Consider the following 18,225-nt stretch of genomic DNA (forward strand, 5'->3'; position numbering starts at 1 on the left):
TAAAAGTAAAATGAGTAATTACAAAATAATTAAAAAGTAATTTTGAAAAAATACCTATAGTCGTCCAAAAAAATCGTCCAAAATCACCTGTCTCTTCTTCTCTTTCTCTTTCTCTTTCTCCTTCTCCTTCTCTGCCTTTGCTGAATGTTGGAATGAGTTTGGAGTGGGCAGGAGAGAGAAAAAATTGAATTTATACCACTTGCATAGCTGACCGCCCCAGCCTGGGACGGCCAGGTCTTCAGTGTGGGCCACCTCTATATGGGGCGATTGGGGCAGATTTGAAAAAGAAATGCGAGGACATATTCATTGAAAACTTTTTTTAGGGTATTAATAAAAAAATTCGGTATATTAAGTGATTTAAAATTTTAACAGTTTGAAATGAACGGTTCTTATGCATCATCAGATAATACTTAAATGGCATGACATTAGATTATCTATATGTCCAATTACATATCTTTAATTTTCAATTTTTTATTTGTGCAGAAAATTGAGTATCAAGTTTGATGAAATAATTATTGTTAAGTGATCCTTTCTCATACAGAATGTATTAAAAAATTATGAGTAAAATAGAAAATGATTTAAACAGTTAAATCATAATATAAGATATCAGGGAAAGATATTCAGAGGCCAGTCTATATCTGTATTGCGAGTTGGCTTTGAACGGTTTCATAATTCACACTGACAAAGTAACAATTGAGAAGTAACAAACTACGAATCGATACAGATAAGTGTATTAAACAACCGCCACATCGAACCAGTATACCATTTGTCCTTCCTCGGTTAACCCTGTTTATCATTTCAAATTTCAAATCTGAACCCCTTACCGTGCCACTCCGGGTACTCTCTTTCTCAACAATGGCATCCACCCCGATGAAAACCCCAAGTTCCAAATCGCAACCATCCGCTGCTGCCACTTCCATGCTCCGCCGCGCTCCGCCTCCGGCGATGGACAGCATCTCTTCGTCCTCCGGTAACACCTCTTCCGATTCCACCAAATCACGTTTCGAAGCATACAACCGACTCCAGGCTGCAGCGGTTGCCTTTGGAGAAAAGCTCCCGATCCCTGAAATAGTGGCCATTGGTGGCCAATCTGACGGCAAGAGCTCGCTCTTGGAAGCGCTCCTGGGGTTTCGGTTCAATGTCAGAGAAGTAGAGATGGGAACACGACGGCCTCTGGTTCTTCAGATGGTGCACGATCTAACAGCTCTGGAGCCCCGATGTAGATTTCAGGTTGATAAGTTAACAATTGTTATTTTCTTTTCTTTTTTCCAGTTTTTAGTGCCTGTGAGCGGTGAGCCGTAGCAGAAATATGAGCAATTAACCATTGGTTTACTTTTTGGAACTACGCAACATATCTGGGCATGACATCTGTATGATTTTATCTAATGATTGAGTTCTCACTTGAATATCGAAAAGATTGATACCAGTGCTGATCGACCTTTTTTTTTTACAACCTTTTGAATTTAGTTAATTCTATGCTTGGTAGATCGGTGGAATGACACACTCCACTTTGTGAATATGTAGTAATTGAAATACAAGGTTAGGTGTATAGATTTGTGAACAACCTTTGACTGCGAGAATTGGTAGGCTGAGTACCTTAGATCGAAGAGTGAGTGTGTAAAAAGAGCCCTAAGGGGTGTGTAAATACTTTTCTTATCTTAATATATTGTTAGCAGGCTTCTTGCCATCTGACCTTCAAAAAAAAAAGAGTACCTTAGATAAATACAAGGTTTTTTTTTCTGTATATTCTTATAAAACTTTTTGATGCAGTGGGATGCTATCTACAATTACAGAAAAAACTTATTTAAGTTGTATTTTGATGAATTTGTTGAGTTTTCGTCTCTGAATGTTACATACTATTGGTCACATGAGACAAACCCCTATAAATACTGCACATAGGCCTAATATATAATGAAGTTGTACAAATTTCTGGGCTTTTCTGTAATAACTGAAACCTGTTTTTGAAATGAAATTAGGATGAAGATTCAGAAGAATATGGCAATCCGATGGTTCTTTCATCAGCTATAGCTGACTTGATAAGATCCAGAACTGAGACACACCTTAGAAATGTTCAAGCTGCCGTTTCATCTAAACCAATAGTCATGAGAGCTGAATACGCACACTGCCCCAATCTCACCATTATTGACACTCCAGGTTTTGTTTTGAAGGTCAGTTTTTTCTTTGCCAAAATGAAATTCAGATGTATCGGTGAGATATTCTTTGTTGATATCTGCCTGTGTTAGCTGTTGAAATGAGTGATTGGCTGTGCAATTCTTTTAGTATAATTGTCGACTTTATATAATTTTTCTTCTTTCAATAAATCTGTATATCAAGACCGTCTGCCATTCATTGCAATGCAACATAGAAACTAATGCCCAATAAATCACAGTTAGGCTATTCGTTGTGCAAAAACGCCTCTGTTTATCTTATATACCCAATTAGACAATTACTCGTTCTGCCAAAAACACTCCGAAGCCGGCCCCAGTCCTTACCAAATTAAACAAAAACAACCTTGGGCAATTATATTGTTTCATGACTAAATGGTGCTGAATTTGGAATTTCCGGTCCTTGCACAAGTACAACTATGCTAACCAGTTATGTTATTTCATTCATTTTCATAGGCAAAGAATGGTGAACCAGAGAGCACACCCAACAATATCCTATCCATGGTCAAGTCTCTTGCAAGCCCACCACACCGCATCCTTCTCTTTCTTCAGCAAAGCAGTGTCGAGTGGTGTTCGTCCCTCTGGCTTGACTCCATTCGCGAGATTGATCCCACCTTCAAGCGCACAATCATTGTTGTCTCCAAATTTGACAACAGGTTAAAGGTAAGAAGTTGCAGTGCAAAACCAGGAGTTTTGGTTCTTTTATGGTTCTGATATAAAGTGGCATGTGCTGAAGGGTATTAGTCTGGTAGTGGATATGATATTGCATTATATTTATAGTGTTGTTTAAGTTACTCCTTTGTAGAGTTTTATGACTGAGCTGCCTTAGAAGAGTCTGATTTAAACAGTGACTGTTCCGGGGAAGCACTATACGTTGGTTACATATTTTTTTAGGGCATGTTTACCCTCACATCTACATGCTAGTGTATATTTGTAGACTTTTAATATTTGTTTATCAAGATTATGAATTCAAAGAAACTACGTAATATTTTATAGGTTAAAACGTGGGCAACTTATTGGTTAATAGTTAGCTTTATAAAATTGGTAAGTATCCTAAACTTCCATGTTTTCAAGTTTTACTAATTATTACAACTACCTCGTAGGAATTCTCTGAACGGTGGGAGATTGACAGCTATCTCAGTGCAAGTGGCTACCTCGGAGACACAACACACCCATTTTTTGTTGCACTTCCAAAAGACCGAGGCACCATCTTTAATGAAGAGTTTCGGCGACAGATCCACCAAGTTGACACCGACATACTAAGGCACATGCGTGAAAACATAAAAGGAGGGTTCAGCGAGGAAAAGTATGGTCCTTATGTTGGATTTGGCTCCTTAAAGAAGTTTCTGGAAAATGAATTGCAGAAGAGGTACAAGGAGGCGGCACCGGCAACTTTGGCTTTGTTGGAGCATAGATGTAGTGAGGTGTCAATGGAGATGGCTAGGATGGACTTCAAGTTGCAAGCAACTTCAGATGTGGCACATCTTAGGAGAGCGGCAATGATGCATGCTGCGTCTATTTGTGGCCATTTGGTATGTAGTGGCTTGTTGGATTTTGGTTTCTATTTTATAGGTACATGTATCCTGGTCTAGTCGTGAAAATTCCATGGATTTGATCCATATCTTAGTTTCAGCTTTGGATCTTTGAATTTATGCATGGATAAAGCCTGCATGCAATGAAGAGAAATGTACATGTCACAGTTTCAGTTGGGTGACTTGGGCTTGATTTGAGTATTTGGCTTTCAGGTTGGAAGGTCTGCAGTAATGAATTACTAATGGGTACCAGCTGGTATTGGATGTAGACTTGCTGATTGTTTAACTTTACAGTCTTTGCAGTACTTGCTTTTTCCTAATGTTTTCTTGTATAGGGTCTATATAGTCGTGCACATTCAAGGTCTAAACCAGAAATGAAAAAGAAAAATGGTATGATGAAAATTTAATCTGGTACTGATGTTCAAATGGTCCTAATATGAAAAATGTTATAGATGGTAAATGCATTATCCTAATCTTTTCTTTCATTGGCAAAGGGTGCATTAATTGATGGTGCAGCTGACCCATCACCAGAGCAATGGGGAAAGACCACAGCGGAAGAACTAATGCACAGTGGTATCAACTGCTGGCCTGGTGTGACGGCTAATATAAAGCCTACTAATTCAAGTCTCAGGCTATATGGTGGTGCAGCATTTGAGCGAGTCTTGCATGAGTTTCGATGTGCCACATACTCTATTGAATGTCCTCCAGTGTCCAGAGAGAAGGTATGTGCTCTATCATGAACATTTGATGATTTCTTATTTAACACAGTGAAAAAATTGCATCATACTGTTACAAACTTGTATCCTTCAAGTATGTTGTATTATGCATGCCCCAACAAACCAAGGGAATTATACACTATATCCTGGCAAAAAAAAAGGATACTTTCTGTCCATCTCATTCCCTCATTTTCTGCAATGGATTCTTATACCAAACCTGTTTCACTGTTTGAATCTCCTCAAAATGGCAAACTAAAGCAAGAAGTTTTACTTATAAAGTATGACAGAGGGCAAGGTGGTATTTGTCATGCACAGAAGGGCATGTGTATATTGCTCCATGTTACAGGGTTGAGGTGTATCTCATTGTTTTGCCTAGTCACAATAAATCAACTTTCCATAATATAACTTATTGGAACATAGCTACATCCATATACATAATATTTTGTGGTTTTAGGTGGCAAATATACTTCTGGCTCATGCTGGAAGGGGAGGGAATGGAGTTGTGATGGAAGCTGCAGCCGAGATTGCACGTGCAGCTGCACGTGCATGGTTGGCGCCACTTCTTGACACTGCATGTGATCGTCTTGCTTTTGTTTTGCAAAGTTTATTCGACCTTGCAATGGAGCGTAGCCGCACTTATGAGACTCAGTGTAAGTATTGATCCCTTGATGTTACGTGTTTTTTTGTACGTCACTTGTATAATAACAAATCAGGTTTATTTATCCTCAATATTATAGCTTGAACTAGATGTTGAGTCCTAATTTGAGACCATGGAGGGAATAAGCATCATCAGCCCAGATGATTTAGTAAACTGTAAAAGTAAAAAAATAAAATACAAAAGAAAGAATAATCAAGCTAGTAGCCTTTGATGGATCGGGCAAGATGGTGGTATCTGGTATTGGTACACCAACAATAGTTATAATTCTGGAATGGTGTTGATTACTTTCTTTAGTACCCTTTTTAACACATCTCATGTCCACTTAATATGCACTTCCTCATATTGTCAGACCAACAGAACACAGAAGACATGGAGGGATATGTAGGTTTTCTGGCTGCCTTACGGTGTACATATAGTAATTTCATAAGAAACCTATCAAAGGAGTGCAAACAACTGGTACGGCACCACCTTGATTCAGTCACAAGCCCCTACTCCCATATTTGCTACGAGCCTGAATCAAACCCAATCCACCAGCTTGCCCACCTCCAATCAACCACCTTATTTGACCTAACTGATTTACGCTGTTCACAACACAGCACCGCAAATGCTGCAGATCAAGAGAATGTACCCCCACCACAGAATGACCAGCCACTGACACCAGGCAAGGGTCCTGCTGATTTAAAGGATGTGCTAAGAGAGAGTCAATTGACTGTCCCTGAGACGCCTTCTCCTGACCAGCCAGTTGATATTTATGGGGGGAAAAAGAAAGAAAATGGAAATAACAATAATGTGGGGGAAGGTGGTGGTGCCAAAAAAAGGCAAGCGCGTGTTGTCCCCTATGCAAAAAACCCAGATCTTGGTAGGGACCGGATTAATGGGTATATTTTAGGTGGCAATGATATCGGGTCTAGACTTGGATCTCCCTATGCAAATATATGCTCTGTTTCAGCTCAGCATTTTGCAAGGATACGTGAAGTTTTGATTGAGAGAAATGTGCCGTCAGCACTGAATTCAGGATTTTTAACACCATGGTATGTTTGAATTAATCTCTTTATTTCATTTTTTATCAAATATATTGTTAATGTAGGTTAATTAAATCAAGATTTATATCTATTTGGTATACTGTCATAAAACCTTTTCAATGCCCCATGCCTTTGTGGACCTTTTTAAGATTTCTGTTGGCCTTCTTTGTACCCCCTACTGTGTAGTAGTTTTTGGCCCAATAATTTACCTTGTTTGTTCTTTGAACGCTGTGCAGCCGGGATAGATTGTTCCTGGCAGTGGGCACGGAACTATTTGCGGTGAATGACGAGAAATTCATGGACATGTTTGTGGCACCAGGTGCAATTGAGAGCATCCGGATGGAGCGACAATCCCTCCAAAAGCGCCAAAAGACTCTCCAGTCATGCCTGACAGAGTTCAAGAACATCTCCCGTTCTCTTTGATCCTGCCTTGTTGTTTCTCAATGCAGCGGCTTGTCTGTTTAATTTTTGCTGAAATGTCAATTTTTCTTTGGCAGTAAGTAGGCTGTTCGGGAATGAGTAACTGGTGTCTTATGGTCTGATTAAGTTTGAAAGTGAATCACAGGTTCTTAAATTTTAAGTGGTTTTGTTTAGTTACAATTAATTTTGCCTGTCAGTTGTTTTCCGTTAGAAATGTCCAAAAACAATCATATATTTGCTTTAGGCAGGCAAGTTACATGCTTTGTGAATTGATCAGTAACCCGTATCTGATTTTCCTACCTGGTTCTAATATTAGTCTTTTTTTAACAGTAAAAGTTGTGTCAGTCATTATTTTGATGTGCAATACATTTTTGTTTGCCGAAAACCTGGGCGTATTTGAAAGATTTAATGGCAGATCCTTATCCGGTCTGATTTTTTTTTTTTTTTGGGTCGATACGGGTGCAGCCCTTGACCCTCGAAATGAGGTGAGGAAAGCACAGGATGTGAGCATTAATTAAGAAAAGATGAACAGCTGGTGGATGTCTCAACTGTCTCTGAGCACCGAGTCTTGTCCCCAGTTGCCGTGGTCCAGAGTAGTGCGTTAAAAGCAGTCAACAAAAGAGCAATCATAGATTGGTTTCTAGCGACCCTTGTTTTCTAGCTTTTGCTAAGCCCTTCTTGTACTGATGTAGTACAGTAAAACGCAATAGGAAAATACATGATTTCTTTTAAGAAAGCATGTACCGCAAATCGAAGAAACTAGTTCTCACTGAGGCCTAAAAATTATCATGAGAGAAGGAAATTATAAAGAAAGGGGAAAGGAGAATTAGGTAAGAAAGGAGAGTATTCTCATGTAGTTGCTTCAGAAATACACGTTGAGGAGGAAAAAAGATAACATTTACATGTAGTTTTGGAGAAATATTCACGGAATATGCTAGCATGCTATGCATAGCATAGAGCTCATCCGTGCAACAGCTCGGATTTTGAGTTTTCAAAATCTTAACGGTCGATCCGAACCGTTCATCTTGTTCTCCATATTAATATGTGTTTGGAGACCAAATTTTACATTTTTTATAATTTTTTACTATTTCTTTAGATTTATTAAAAAACCCTGTTTTCAGCAAATTTGGACCATAAAAAAACAGCGATTTTCAATAAATCTAAAGAAATAGTAAAAAAATTCTAAAAAATGTAAAATTTGGTCTCCAAACACATATTAATATGGAGAACAAATTGAACGGTTCGGATCGACCGTTAGGATTTTGAAAACTCAAAATCCGAGCCGTTGCACGGAGGGGCTCTATGCTATGCATAGCATGCTAGCATATTCCAATATTCACTCCCTCTTTCATTCTTTCTCCTTAGCTCTTTTTTTATGTAGCAAGTAACATATATATTTTAGTTTCATTTCCTCTTGAATTCCTTCCTTTACCGCGCTGCGTTTGAAACACAGACTGGAAATTTGAACTAACAGTGGTCCAGCCTAGGGCTGGGACCTTAGTAATGCCTTATCTTTTCTTCTTGGGAGCAGATGAGAAAATGGGTTGGGTTTAGTTGGAGTCTAAATGGTAGTCAATGCAGATTTGGTGGGTAATAGTTGAATTTCTGGGCCATAGCCCACTTTCTCTTAAAAAAATAGAGTATCCCCGATTTTTTTATTTATATTAAAAAAAAAAATTTAAATAACCAAAGAAGGGCTGTATTTTCAAAAAAAAAAAAAATTCGGTTTTAGCACTAATTACCGGAAAAAAAAAATCCGGTATCCCGATTCCAAAATTTTTTTTTCGATTTTTAGTCCCAAAACTGAAAAAAAAATTCTGAAAATGGAATTTCCCGGTCTCAATTTTTTTTATAAACTCATTTACATATTATATATACATGTATTATATTATATATACATATATTATAAAAAAAAATCCCAAACGACATTTATAAACAAATTACTGATCATTGTATGCCTACTGTTAAATGAAAACTTAAACTGAATTTTTGAAGCACTAAACGACGTTTTTTTTAGATTCTGATATTTCGAATGTCCGGGGGCAACCCTCATGGCGGTATTCGGATCTGTCTTGTCCCACCCCTTTCTGAAAAGTTGTCATATGCCCAAATCCGACTTTCTTAGCCAAAGTTATGGTTGTTTAAAATTTTTTCCAAAGATGAACTTTAAAAATTCATAACTGTAGAAAAATCCAAATAAATTAAAATTTGTGTCAATTCTGTGTATTTTTTTAATTCTCTACATGCTAGTGTAATCACTATTGCAATTTGGTCCTTGTATCAGTCCAGACTTACTGATTTACCAGCAGAGGTCAAATTTGATATACATATAAAAAATTTATTTATATCCAAAATTTTTTTTAAAAAATAACCAAACATGGGCTGGAATTTCAAAAGTACCCAAATCGGCAAAAAAAATTCCGGTCTTAACACTAATTACCGAAAAAAATTATATGTATATTATATGTATAATATATGTATATTATATGTATAATATATGTATATATCCTAATATAATATATTATTCAATAGAGTTGGGCTACGGTGAGTTGCGAAGTAAAGCGACTATTTTACTTCCCGCTCATATTTTGCAATGACGACTATTTCACAGGAGAAAAATACCCTTCTTATTAATACTTGTGGATGCATTTATTATAAGATTCGTTACTATTTACTAAACAGAGGTCAAATGCCAGATTTGTTCAGAGAATAAAAAATTCTGTTGGGTACTTAGTTTCAAAGGAAGCCGCATTCAGATAACTTGCCGGGGTAATATCCGCTTGCCAGTCTTTTATTCGTTAGAATTGCCATTCGGACTTCGATCTAAAAAAATATATATTTATATCTGTGTAAATTAAATTATTAGAATGATAATTTCTATAAAAAAAATATTTTACAGTCAAATAAATTAGACATGAATAATATTTTTTTTTCTGAAGCTCTAAAAATTAATTTAAACATGTATTATGTCTTGATATATAAAAATAACATGATTAACTGCATAAAAATTTTAAAAGAAATACAAACATCTTATCTTTTAGATGAGAATAGAGAACGTAAAATACGAGTCAGAAAAATAATAGAATTAAAAAGATGACAATGTTAATAATAATGTCTACTGATATATATCGTAATATATCGGATTTTTTTTTTTTGGGGTGTGTGTGTGTTTGAGACGTTATTTTTGTACAAATAATCTCGTTTTAGATAAGGTACGGAAGAGTTCTGACATTTTGTATTACATCACAAATCTAAACTAGTATTGTAAATAACAGTATGTGTTCATCAGACGGATATGATGCCGTCAAATAATTTATCAAAAATAATCAGGAATCAAGGACAATAATTGACTAATTAATTAAAAAAAATCCATAACCATTAAATCGCCATCAACGATGAATTGATTAATTAATCAGTCTCAACGGCTATTTTGTACAACACTGATTCAAACCATCCAATTAAAATTAGATGATATGAGTTCGGGACTTCGGGTATAGAATGGAATGAGATTAAAAAATATATATTGAAGAAATAGCAAAGTGAAACGACGAACAAAAGACAAACACTGCACATTGGACGGACCTGTCGAAGCGAGGAGGTTTTGGTGACGCGGTCCCACTTGCGCTCTGCCAAGATTCAGTTCTTGCCCGGCTTTCCCATCATTTTATCTGCTTGCGCCAATGTTTGATCATTTTACATTGAATAACGGTAGATGGCTTTTTTTTTTTTTTTTTAAATAGATACAATGAATCAGTGTTGTAAAAAAAACGTCCAACTGTCACGAATTTTTTCGATTAATCGATCAATTATTTTCAATTAGAACTGATTATTTCTGATTAATTCTTTGATGGTTTTATGTTAGTCCGATAACCGCATACTGTAAATAACAGTGTGATAAAATAAAATAAAATAATGAATCTCTCTAGTTTCATGAAAGATATTTATTAAAAGTACCGCAAACATTAATGTGTGGATCTCATCTATGAGTCCGTATCATCTGCATTAACTCAAAAGATAATCTTTTGAGTTAATGAATCTCAACCGTCTGATTTTAAACGGAGCCAATCTAATTTTTGTCTATAATATATGAGCACTTTAATATTAGTGCAAATCTAGTCTACACGAATCTTAAAACAAATCAGATGGTTGATATTCATTAACTCAAATGCTGAGGATATGAATTTCCCATCCATTGGATATAGGGATGCTGCTGGTACTGACTGGCCCATTTCTCATTGACACCATTTCCTTGAGTTTTAACCGCTCCCAAAAGATAAAGGCGTCCGTAAAATTGGGGCGATATTATATGATTTCGTCCGGATCCGAATTCAAAAAATTATCTAAATTATTCGATTCGTATTTGTCTCCGAGACTATCTGTATCCGTATCTGTATTTGAAAAATTATAACGGATAAGAATACGGTAAGACTTTTAACTATCCGTATCTAACCATTTACATTTTTAAATCGCAATAAATGTATTATTTTTTCTTAAATTAATTTATTAATTTGCATTTGTACCCATAATTTATTAAATTGCATATAGATATATATTTTGATGAACAATATAACACTATGACATAATTAGTGACTAATATTTTAATAATATAATATGTGTTTTGTAACCAACAAGCTAATTATAAAAAATATCCGTATCCGTCCAATATTTGATACGTATCTGTAACATTTAATATCCGATCTGTATCTGTATCTGAAAAATTATAACTGATACGGATACACTAAGACCACTATCTAATCCTTATCCGACCGTTTACACCCCTACGTAAAATCCACCTGCAATTCCTGTAAATGAGTAAATCCCATGAAATATGTAATTCTTTGATGAAGCATTTCCCAGGTGATACCAGAGTCATATCCTCTGGACCTCTAATGTAATAGAATATATATGTTTACATTCAAACCGTTCGATCAGAATCCGGATTGATATACAATCTGAGATGGAAGCATGAGGCCTGTTTAATATTCGTATTTGATTCTGATTGAATGGTTTTGGATGTAAACAGACAAAAATATATATATTATGTTGCCTTAGGTGATATGAATTCGGTGAGACCTTCCATACATGAAGTGCAGAAAGTTCCTGTAGTCAAGATTAAATTTTAGATGTGTTTTTAATTAAATTTGGGTTTTTGAGTTCCTTCAATTGATTTTTCTTTATAAGAGACAATATCCACAGCTTGCATTATACAACAAAGATTTATATTTATATATCTACACTACTTGATATCTCGATGTATAATCTCAAAATTTATTTTCTTGATGTCTTAGTTAATGAAATGTTACTGATTTGAATTTAAAAAAAAAAAAAGTGGTTATGAGAATGATTGACAAAATATGTATAGAAGTTAGAAGTGTTAGCAATTTTGATTGCAATTCACTAATTTTAGATTGTATAAAATACCTATAAATATGTTTAGCTTGGATTAAATGACTTGTAAGCGACATAGGGCACCAAAGTCAGCTTTCCTTCTTGGGCTTCAAATTAGTCAACTATCATTAAATAGGATCTTAATCTAAATTATATCAACAATTTGACCAAAATACAGCCGCATAAAAATTCAAGAAAATTTAATAATCTAGATCTATCATCTATGGGACTGACCATTCAACGGTTTGTAGAATAATGAGCAGGCTGGATTTTTTGGTACTATTTATTTTGTTAGATAGGTCTCTTTAGACTTATCTAACGAAGAGACATCATCGTATTAACGTAATATAAAGTAAAAAAAAAAAATTCAAAATTAGTATTAGAAAAGGAGTACTTCCCATGCTGTTGCAATTAATTGTGATGTCACGGCAACTTATTATCACCGTTTCATAGATATATAAATATTATGTCACGGTAACAAGATTTCTAAATGATATCCGTATTATTATTTTTCAGTGTGTTCCTAAATTAGTTTCGAATTTGTCAAATTGTGTGGATGACATATTATTTATTCTCGTTATTAGTGAAATTTACAACAACAACAAAAAATGCATTAATTATTTGTAGCACAAAATAACACGTGTTATATCCAAATCACGAACTCCGGATTATTCTCAAATTACAAACATGTTATTATGCTTAGGCACAAACCATCACTCGAGAAGTGCCATAGAATATCCCCAAGTAATGTAGCGATTAATATACAAAACAAAATATATAATGATTATGGTCTAGTAACTCTAGTTACAATATAGGTGCACGGCTTTGGGTGCCGTAACAAAAATTTAAATGGTAAATGATGCATGCTTTCAAGTATGCTAATTGTGGCCAACAGCATTATTTTAGGCCATATTGTGCAGCTAGAGTGCTAGACTAGATTAGTGGTTGGCCAGATTGCATATGAATTTAATTAGGAGAGAAAGAACTAGATTGGGTTTTACTGCGGCGATCGTAGTGTGTCTATTTGTGTTGCTTTGTTTCTCAACTCTTCCAAGTGAAAACAACAAACCTCGTCCACATTGATAATATTATAAATAGAAGTATATGTACATTTAAATGAGCAACTTCAAATTTACTTTCAGTTTGTTTTTCGTCAATCAACTTAAATTAAATTGATTTTAATCTAAAAATGCATATAGAGATCATTATTAGCTTCAATATATAATATTTCATATTTTGGATTTTTAACACTAAATTACTACGAAGTAGCAAGATTTAGAGAATTTCGACAAAATACCTCTATCACTAAGTAGCAGCGATAAAACGTTCAATTTAGTGTTATTTGTCGTTCAGTTAATTTGATATCATAGTAATTTTAGTATTTAAACTGTACTAGTATTTGTTATGCTCTTAAGCTTACCAAAGTTTTGGTGAGCTTAACTCTAAAACTCATCAAATCGATTTCAAATGATGAATCCGAACCGTTGAAACCCGCCTACCTTACGTGTGATGTATCTACATGTGAAATTTTTAAACATTCGAATTAATTTAGTATAAAGTCAAGTGGTCAAAAAACATTCAAAAAATGAATGCACTAAAATTAATTTATTAACCTTCTAATTTTGACCACTTGACTTTATACTAAATTAATTGGAATGTTTAAAAAATTCACATGTAGATGCATCACACGTAAGGTAGGCGGGTTTCAACGGTTCGGATTCGTCATTTAAAATCGATTTGATGAGTTTTAGAGTTAAGCTCAAAGTTTTGGTGAGCTTAAGAGCACCCTAGTTCTACTCAGTTAAATATACTTGTTTTATTTTAAGACATCGTAGTATTATATCTTGCTAATACATTTTTAAATTGTTGTGGTATTTGAATTATATAAGAATTTAGATTTTGAAGATGTAGCCCTAATTCAAATGATCGTCAAAAACAAAGTTTAAATCCGTGATCCTACAAATGAGAATAATCTTCACACAACATATATCACGTTTAACTTAGAAACATGTCAAAGTTTTTAAGATATATTTTAAAGATGTTCATTTTTTTTTACCAGCTATATGCAACAGTAAAAAAACATGTTAAATCTATTTCAACACATAAAAAATATTTATAATTTTATTCTTAGAAACATGTCATTAGCAAATTTAATATTACCCAAAAACCAAAACTGCTATCATTATGATTTACACTGTGCGACCCGTCACACAGACCGTTACACAGTGAGAGCATTGGATGTGGACTCTCGGTCCTGCTGACCGTTAAACGAGAATGGGATGCTGTTTTAACTTTTTGTTGCTTTTTTTTTTGTGTGTGTAAAGAAAATATGAGAAAATATTGAGGTTCTCAATTTGTACACCACTCTTTTTTCTTGCAATTAATTCTTTGATTCTCAGTGAGTGCCCCATGAGACAGCACAGAGGTGGAGAATGGAATGCCTAAAAGCATCTTACAAGTCAAAACGCCAATAGTGACCTGAAACTTTTCACACACACACATATTGTTTAGCAATTATAGGTAACCAGCCCAATTATTTTGGTGAGAATTTCAGTACAGAGATCGTTTAGCAAAAAATGATATTGGTTAACAATTAATTAGTTTTAAAATAGACCCAAGAGTTGCATATTTCATTTGCTCTGTTACTAGTTTTTGCAATTATTTCATCCAATATTTGCCTGATTTAGAGAGATAAAATATAGAACTGATTTAAATAATGGGACTCATCACCATTCCAAAATGTGCACTTTACATAAGAAGGCACTTAAATTAGGACATATCTTTTCAATTAAAAACAAGTAAATAACAGTCATCTTCCAACAATTTCCCTTAACACCTTGTTTGGATGGAGAGTAGAGGAAAGAATGGGAAGTAAAGAATAGAAGGGAATAGAATGGAATAGAAAGTAAGATTAACATATTTAGCCTCTTCGTGCTTAGATGATTAGTGAGAGAAAATAAACTTAACTTTCAATTCTTGTTTGGTTGATTAAAATTTAGGAGGTTAATGAGAAATTTGGTGACTGTTGTAGGTTTGAGAAAAAAATCTTGTATGAAAATTATATATGTAAGATATAGGGTTGAGTATTTGTGTAATTTTTTCTAAAAATATTTGTAATAAAATTTCTTTCCATCTGTTACGCTCCAATTTAGGAGGGAAACTGATTCTATTAATAATAATGATACAAAGTTAAACCTTTTTACCTCCTGTACCCTTTACCTCCGACATAATTTTATCAACCAAACACTAATCAACGGAAAATTTTTGTTCCTTTTCATTCCCTTCCTTCCTCTACTCTCCATCCAAACAAGGTGTAAGTTGTGAGCAAAAGGATCGAAATTTTTATTTATACCATATTTTAAAAAATAAAAATAAAAATAAAAATAAAAAACCATGATTTTGAAATATTTTTTAAAAACACCCAAGCTGCCAAGCCAATCTGCTACTAAAAATAGTTGGTTGTTGCAATTCTATCACTATATTTATCTCTCGCTTGAGTTTTCGTCTTCTAAATTTACTTGAAAATAAGAAATATTTATTGAGGATAAATTATGTATTTTTTCAAAAGTAAAATAATTTATATAATGGCGCATTTAACAAATTTTAGACACAAATAAATATTTTTTAAAATGCTAAAAATATGTACAATAGAAAATAATAAGATATGTTGCACAGAAAGTCTCAAATCAATGTCAAACATCTATTTTAAATGTAAAATCAAAATGAATACCGGTATTGTTCTAAGAGCTTTTATCACCTTAGGCTTTATGTTTTATTTTTTAAATCTTAAACATTAACATTTTAAATTTATATATAAAATAAAACTATTAAGTATAATTTGTATTACTTGCTCCATGCTTATACAGTAAATTATACCTTTTTTATTATTATAACATGAGCATAGATAAAATAATATATATCATATTTAATGATTTCTTTATCATTTAAATTTAAAATATACTGTTCAAGATTTAATAAAATAAAAAATATAATACAAATATTAAAATATAAAGAAATTTGAACACTCATGTGGAGAAGGTAAGCCTAATTATACTGTCTAAGAAAGTGACAAATAAAAAGAATAAACACAATATATTTGGTTTTGTACCATAGACAGTGACACGTTGGCACGTTTCTATTACAGCAACCAATTATGTTTAAATTATACTTAAGAAAACATTATGTATGTTGCTGGGGATTAAATAATGACCCGGTTCATGTTTGTCAAGACAACCTATTTCACATATTAAAGACAAAGGTTTCTTAAAGACGTATTAATCTTCTAGAATCAAAACAAAGGATCTCGGTTGTATAAAGAATAATGTGGAATACTCAGACAATCCTAGATATTATTTAGGATACGTTTGATGCACTACAGAATAGTTAGAATAGCTACTATTTGAAAATAGTGATTTTTGGAAGAGTGTGAGAATAGTGCTGATGTGATGTTATTTGGAATAGTGAAAATATTGTTTGAATTGAATATTTAGAATAGCAATGGAGGAATTGAACACTTGAGAGAGCACTAATTGCTATTTTGACTTTTTGTAGGAATAGCGAAACAGTGATGTTCTCGTTGTTCCGAATAGCAATTGAGTATGTTTGAATGGATCGGAACAACGCTATTCTCAATACATCCAAACATAGTCTTATAACTTAAGATTTACAAAAGGCGCGTTTTTATTTTTGCTTATGACACAGATTAAAATCAAGCGTATCCATATCCGCGGCCATCTTTATTAATAACCCAAAAAAAAAAGTTTTTTACAAAAGTAACCCCAAAATCTGAGTTTTTCCAAATATAACCAAACCGCCAGGCATGCTGGCGGTCCAGTTCCATACCAGACCGCCAGGAACCTGGGCGGTCCAGTAGGGACCAGACCGCCAGCGTTCTGGGCGGTCCGCTTTTTTTTTTTGTTTTTTTTTTTATAGAGATCTGATTTTTTTTTCTTAATATTTTCATTTGTGAAGTTTTAGTTTTTTTTGCTTAGAGTATTTGCCAAAAAACAAAACATTTGATATATTTATAAGTGATGTCGTAACTCTTTATAACTTTCAATTGATTTGTCAGTTGGATATCACGAGTATAAAGATAACACTAATTAAGGACTTGGCCTTGATTCAAAAAATTTAAAGCTCTGACAGCTTGTTGATTTTGCCCGGGTGGCACACTGGCACCGTCGCATCGGAAGCATCAAAATTTCAAAAAAACGTCGTGTACGGCCTCAAAAATCCATTTGAAGTTTTCGTTCGATGGTAGGCATTAAAAAACAACGATTTTCAAACCATCTTAAAAAATGAAAAAAAAATGAAAAATTTGGTCTCCAATCACATTTTAATATAGATTAAACATCTAACAATTTGGAATTAAAAAAAAAAACGTCATTTAGGGAGAACCCCTGAGCATCCGAAGCATCAGAATTTAAAAAAAAACATCGTTTAGTGCCTCAAAAATGCAGTTTAAGTTTTCGCACAAACCATTTATAAGAATAACAATAAATGAGCAATTTGGATGATATTTTATTTAGTGAGTGTTATTTGTAAATTATGATGAATTATTTGATATCTTTGTTTTATATATAGTTCAGCAAAAATATATGAGTATTCCAGAACAAAAATTTTCATTTTGAGAATTTTCTATGATTTATAGTGAATTTTTGAAATTTTTTTAAAAAAAAACATTAGTGTCGGCTTTTTAATAAATAGCTGACACTAATGCCTTACTTTTAGTGTCAGCTATTTACAAAGTATTAGTATTAGCCCGATTAGTGTCGCCTAATGTCCGACACTAATATCCATAAACAGCCGACACTAATTCCAAGTTCTCCACTAGTGAATAATCCAATTATTCTCTTAAAAAAAAGTTGTGAATCAAGACCAAGTCCTTAATTAGTGTTATTTTTAGACTCGTGATATCCAACTGACAAATCAATTGAAAGTTATAAAGAGTTACGACATCACTTATAAATATATCAAATGTTTTATTTTTTGGCAAATACTCTAAGCAAAAAAAACTAAAACTTCAGAAATGAAAATATTAAGAAAAAAAAACAGATCTCTAAATAAAAAATAAAAAAAAAGCGGACCGCCCAGAACGCTGGTGGTCTGGTCCCTACTGGACCGCCCAGGTTCCTGGCGATCTGGTATGGAACTGGACCGCCAGCATGCCTGGCGGTTTGGTTATATTTGAAAAAACTCAGATTTTGGGGTTACTTTTGTAAAAAACTTTTTTTTTGGGTTATTAATAAAAATGGCCGGCATATCCTCTGCATTAAAGCACCATTTGAGTTAATTTTTTCAGCCGTGTGATAAGAGTTCGGACCA

At 33.8% G+C, this 18,225-nt stretch overlaps 1 protein-coding gene across 1 annotated transcript; it reads left to right on the forward strand.

The window, feature by feature from the left end:
* Nucleotides 1-813: 813 nt before the first annotated feature.
* Nucleotides 814-6,709, forward strand: DRP5A (Dynamin related protein 5A). The gene is made up of 8 exons (XM_078312785.1): nucleotides 814-1,230; nucleotides 1,977-2,168; nucleotides 2,622-2,828; nucleotides 3,269-3,697; nucleotides 4,192-4,419; nucleotides 4,868-5,063; nucleotides 5,421-6,102; nucleotides 6,330-6,709. Exons 1-8 carry the CDS (start codon nucleotides 856-858, stop codon nucleotides 6,514-6,516), a joined length of 2,496 nt encoding a protein of 831 aa, XP_078168911.1. The 5' UTR covers nucleotides 814-855; the 3' UTR covers nucleotides 6,517-6,709.
* The last annotated feature ends 11,516 nt before the right edge of the window (nucleotides 6,710-18,225 follow it).

This window comes from Carex rostrata, chromosome 12, assembly GCF_964058835.1.
Source record: "Carex rostrata chromosome 12, lpCarRost1.2, whole genome shotgun sequence".
NCBI lineage: Eukaryota > Viridiplantae > Streptophyta > Magnoliopsida > Poales > Cyperaceae > Carex > Carex rostrata.

Excerpts from the sequence above, each read along its gene's own strand:
- DRP5A (XM_078312785.1), top strand. The coding sequence starts at position 856 with ATGGCATCCACCCCGATGAAAACCCCAAGTTCCAAATCGCAACCATCC. Across the intron at positions 2,169-2,621 it reads CTCCAGGTTTTGTTTTGAAG|GCAAAGAATGGTGAACCAGA; the intron begins GTCAGTTTTTTC and ends TCATTTTCATAG. Across the intron at positions 4,420-4,867 it reads CTCCAGTGTCCAGAGAGAAG|GTGGCAAATATACTTCTGGC; the intron begins GTATGTGCTCTA and ends TTGTGGTTTTAG.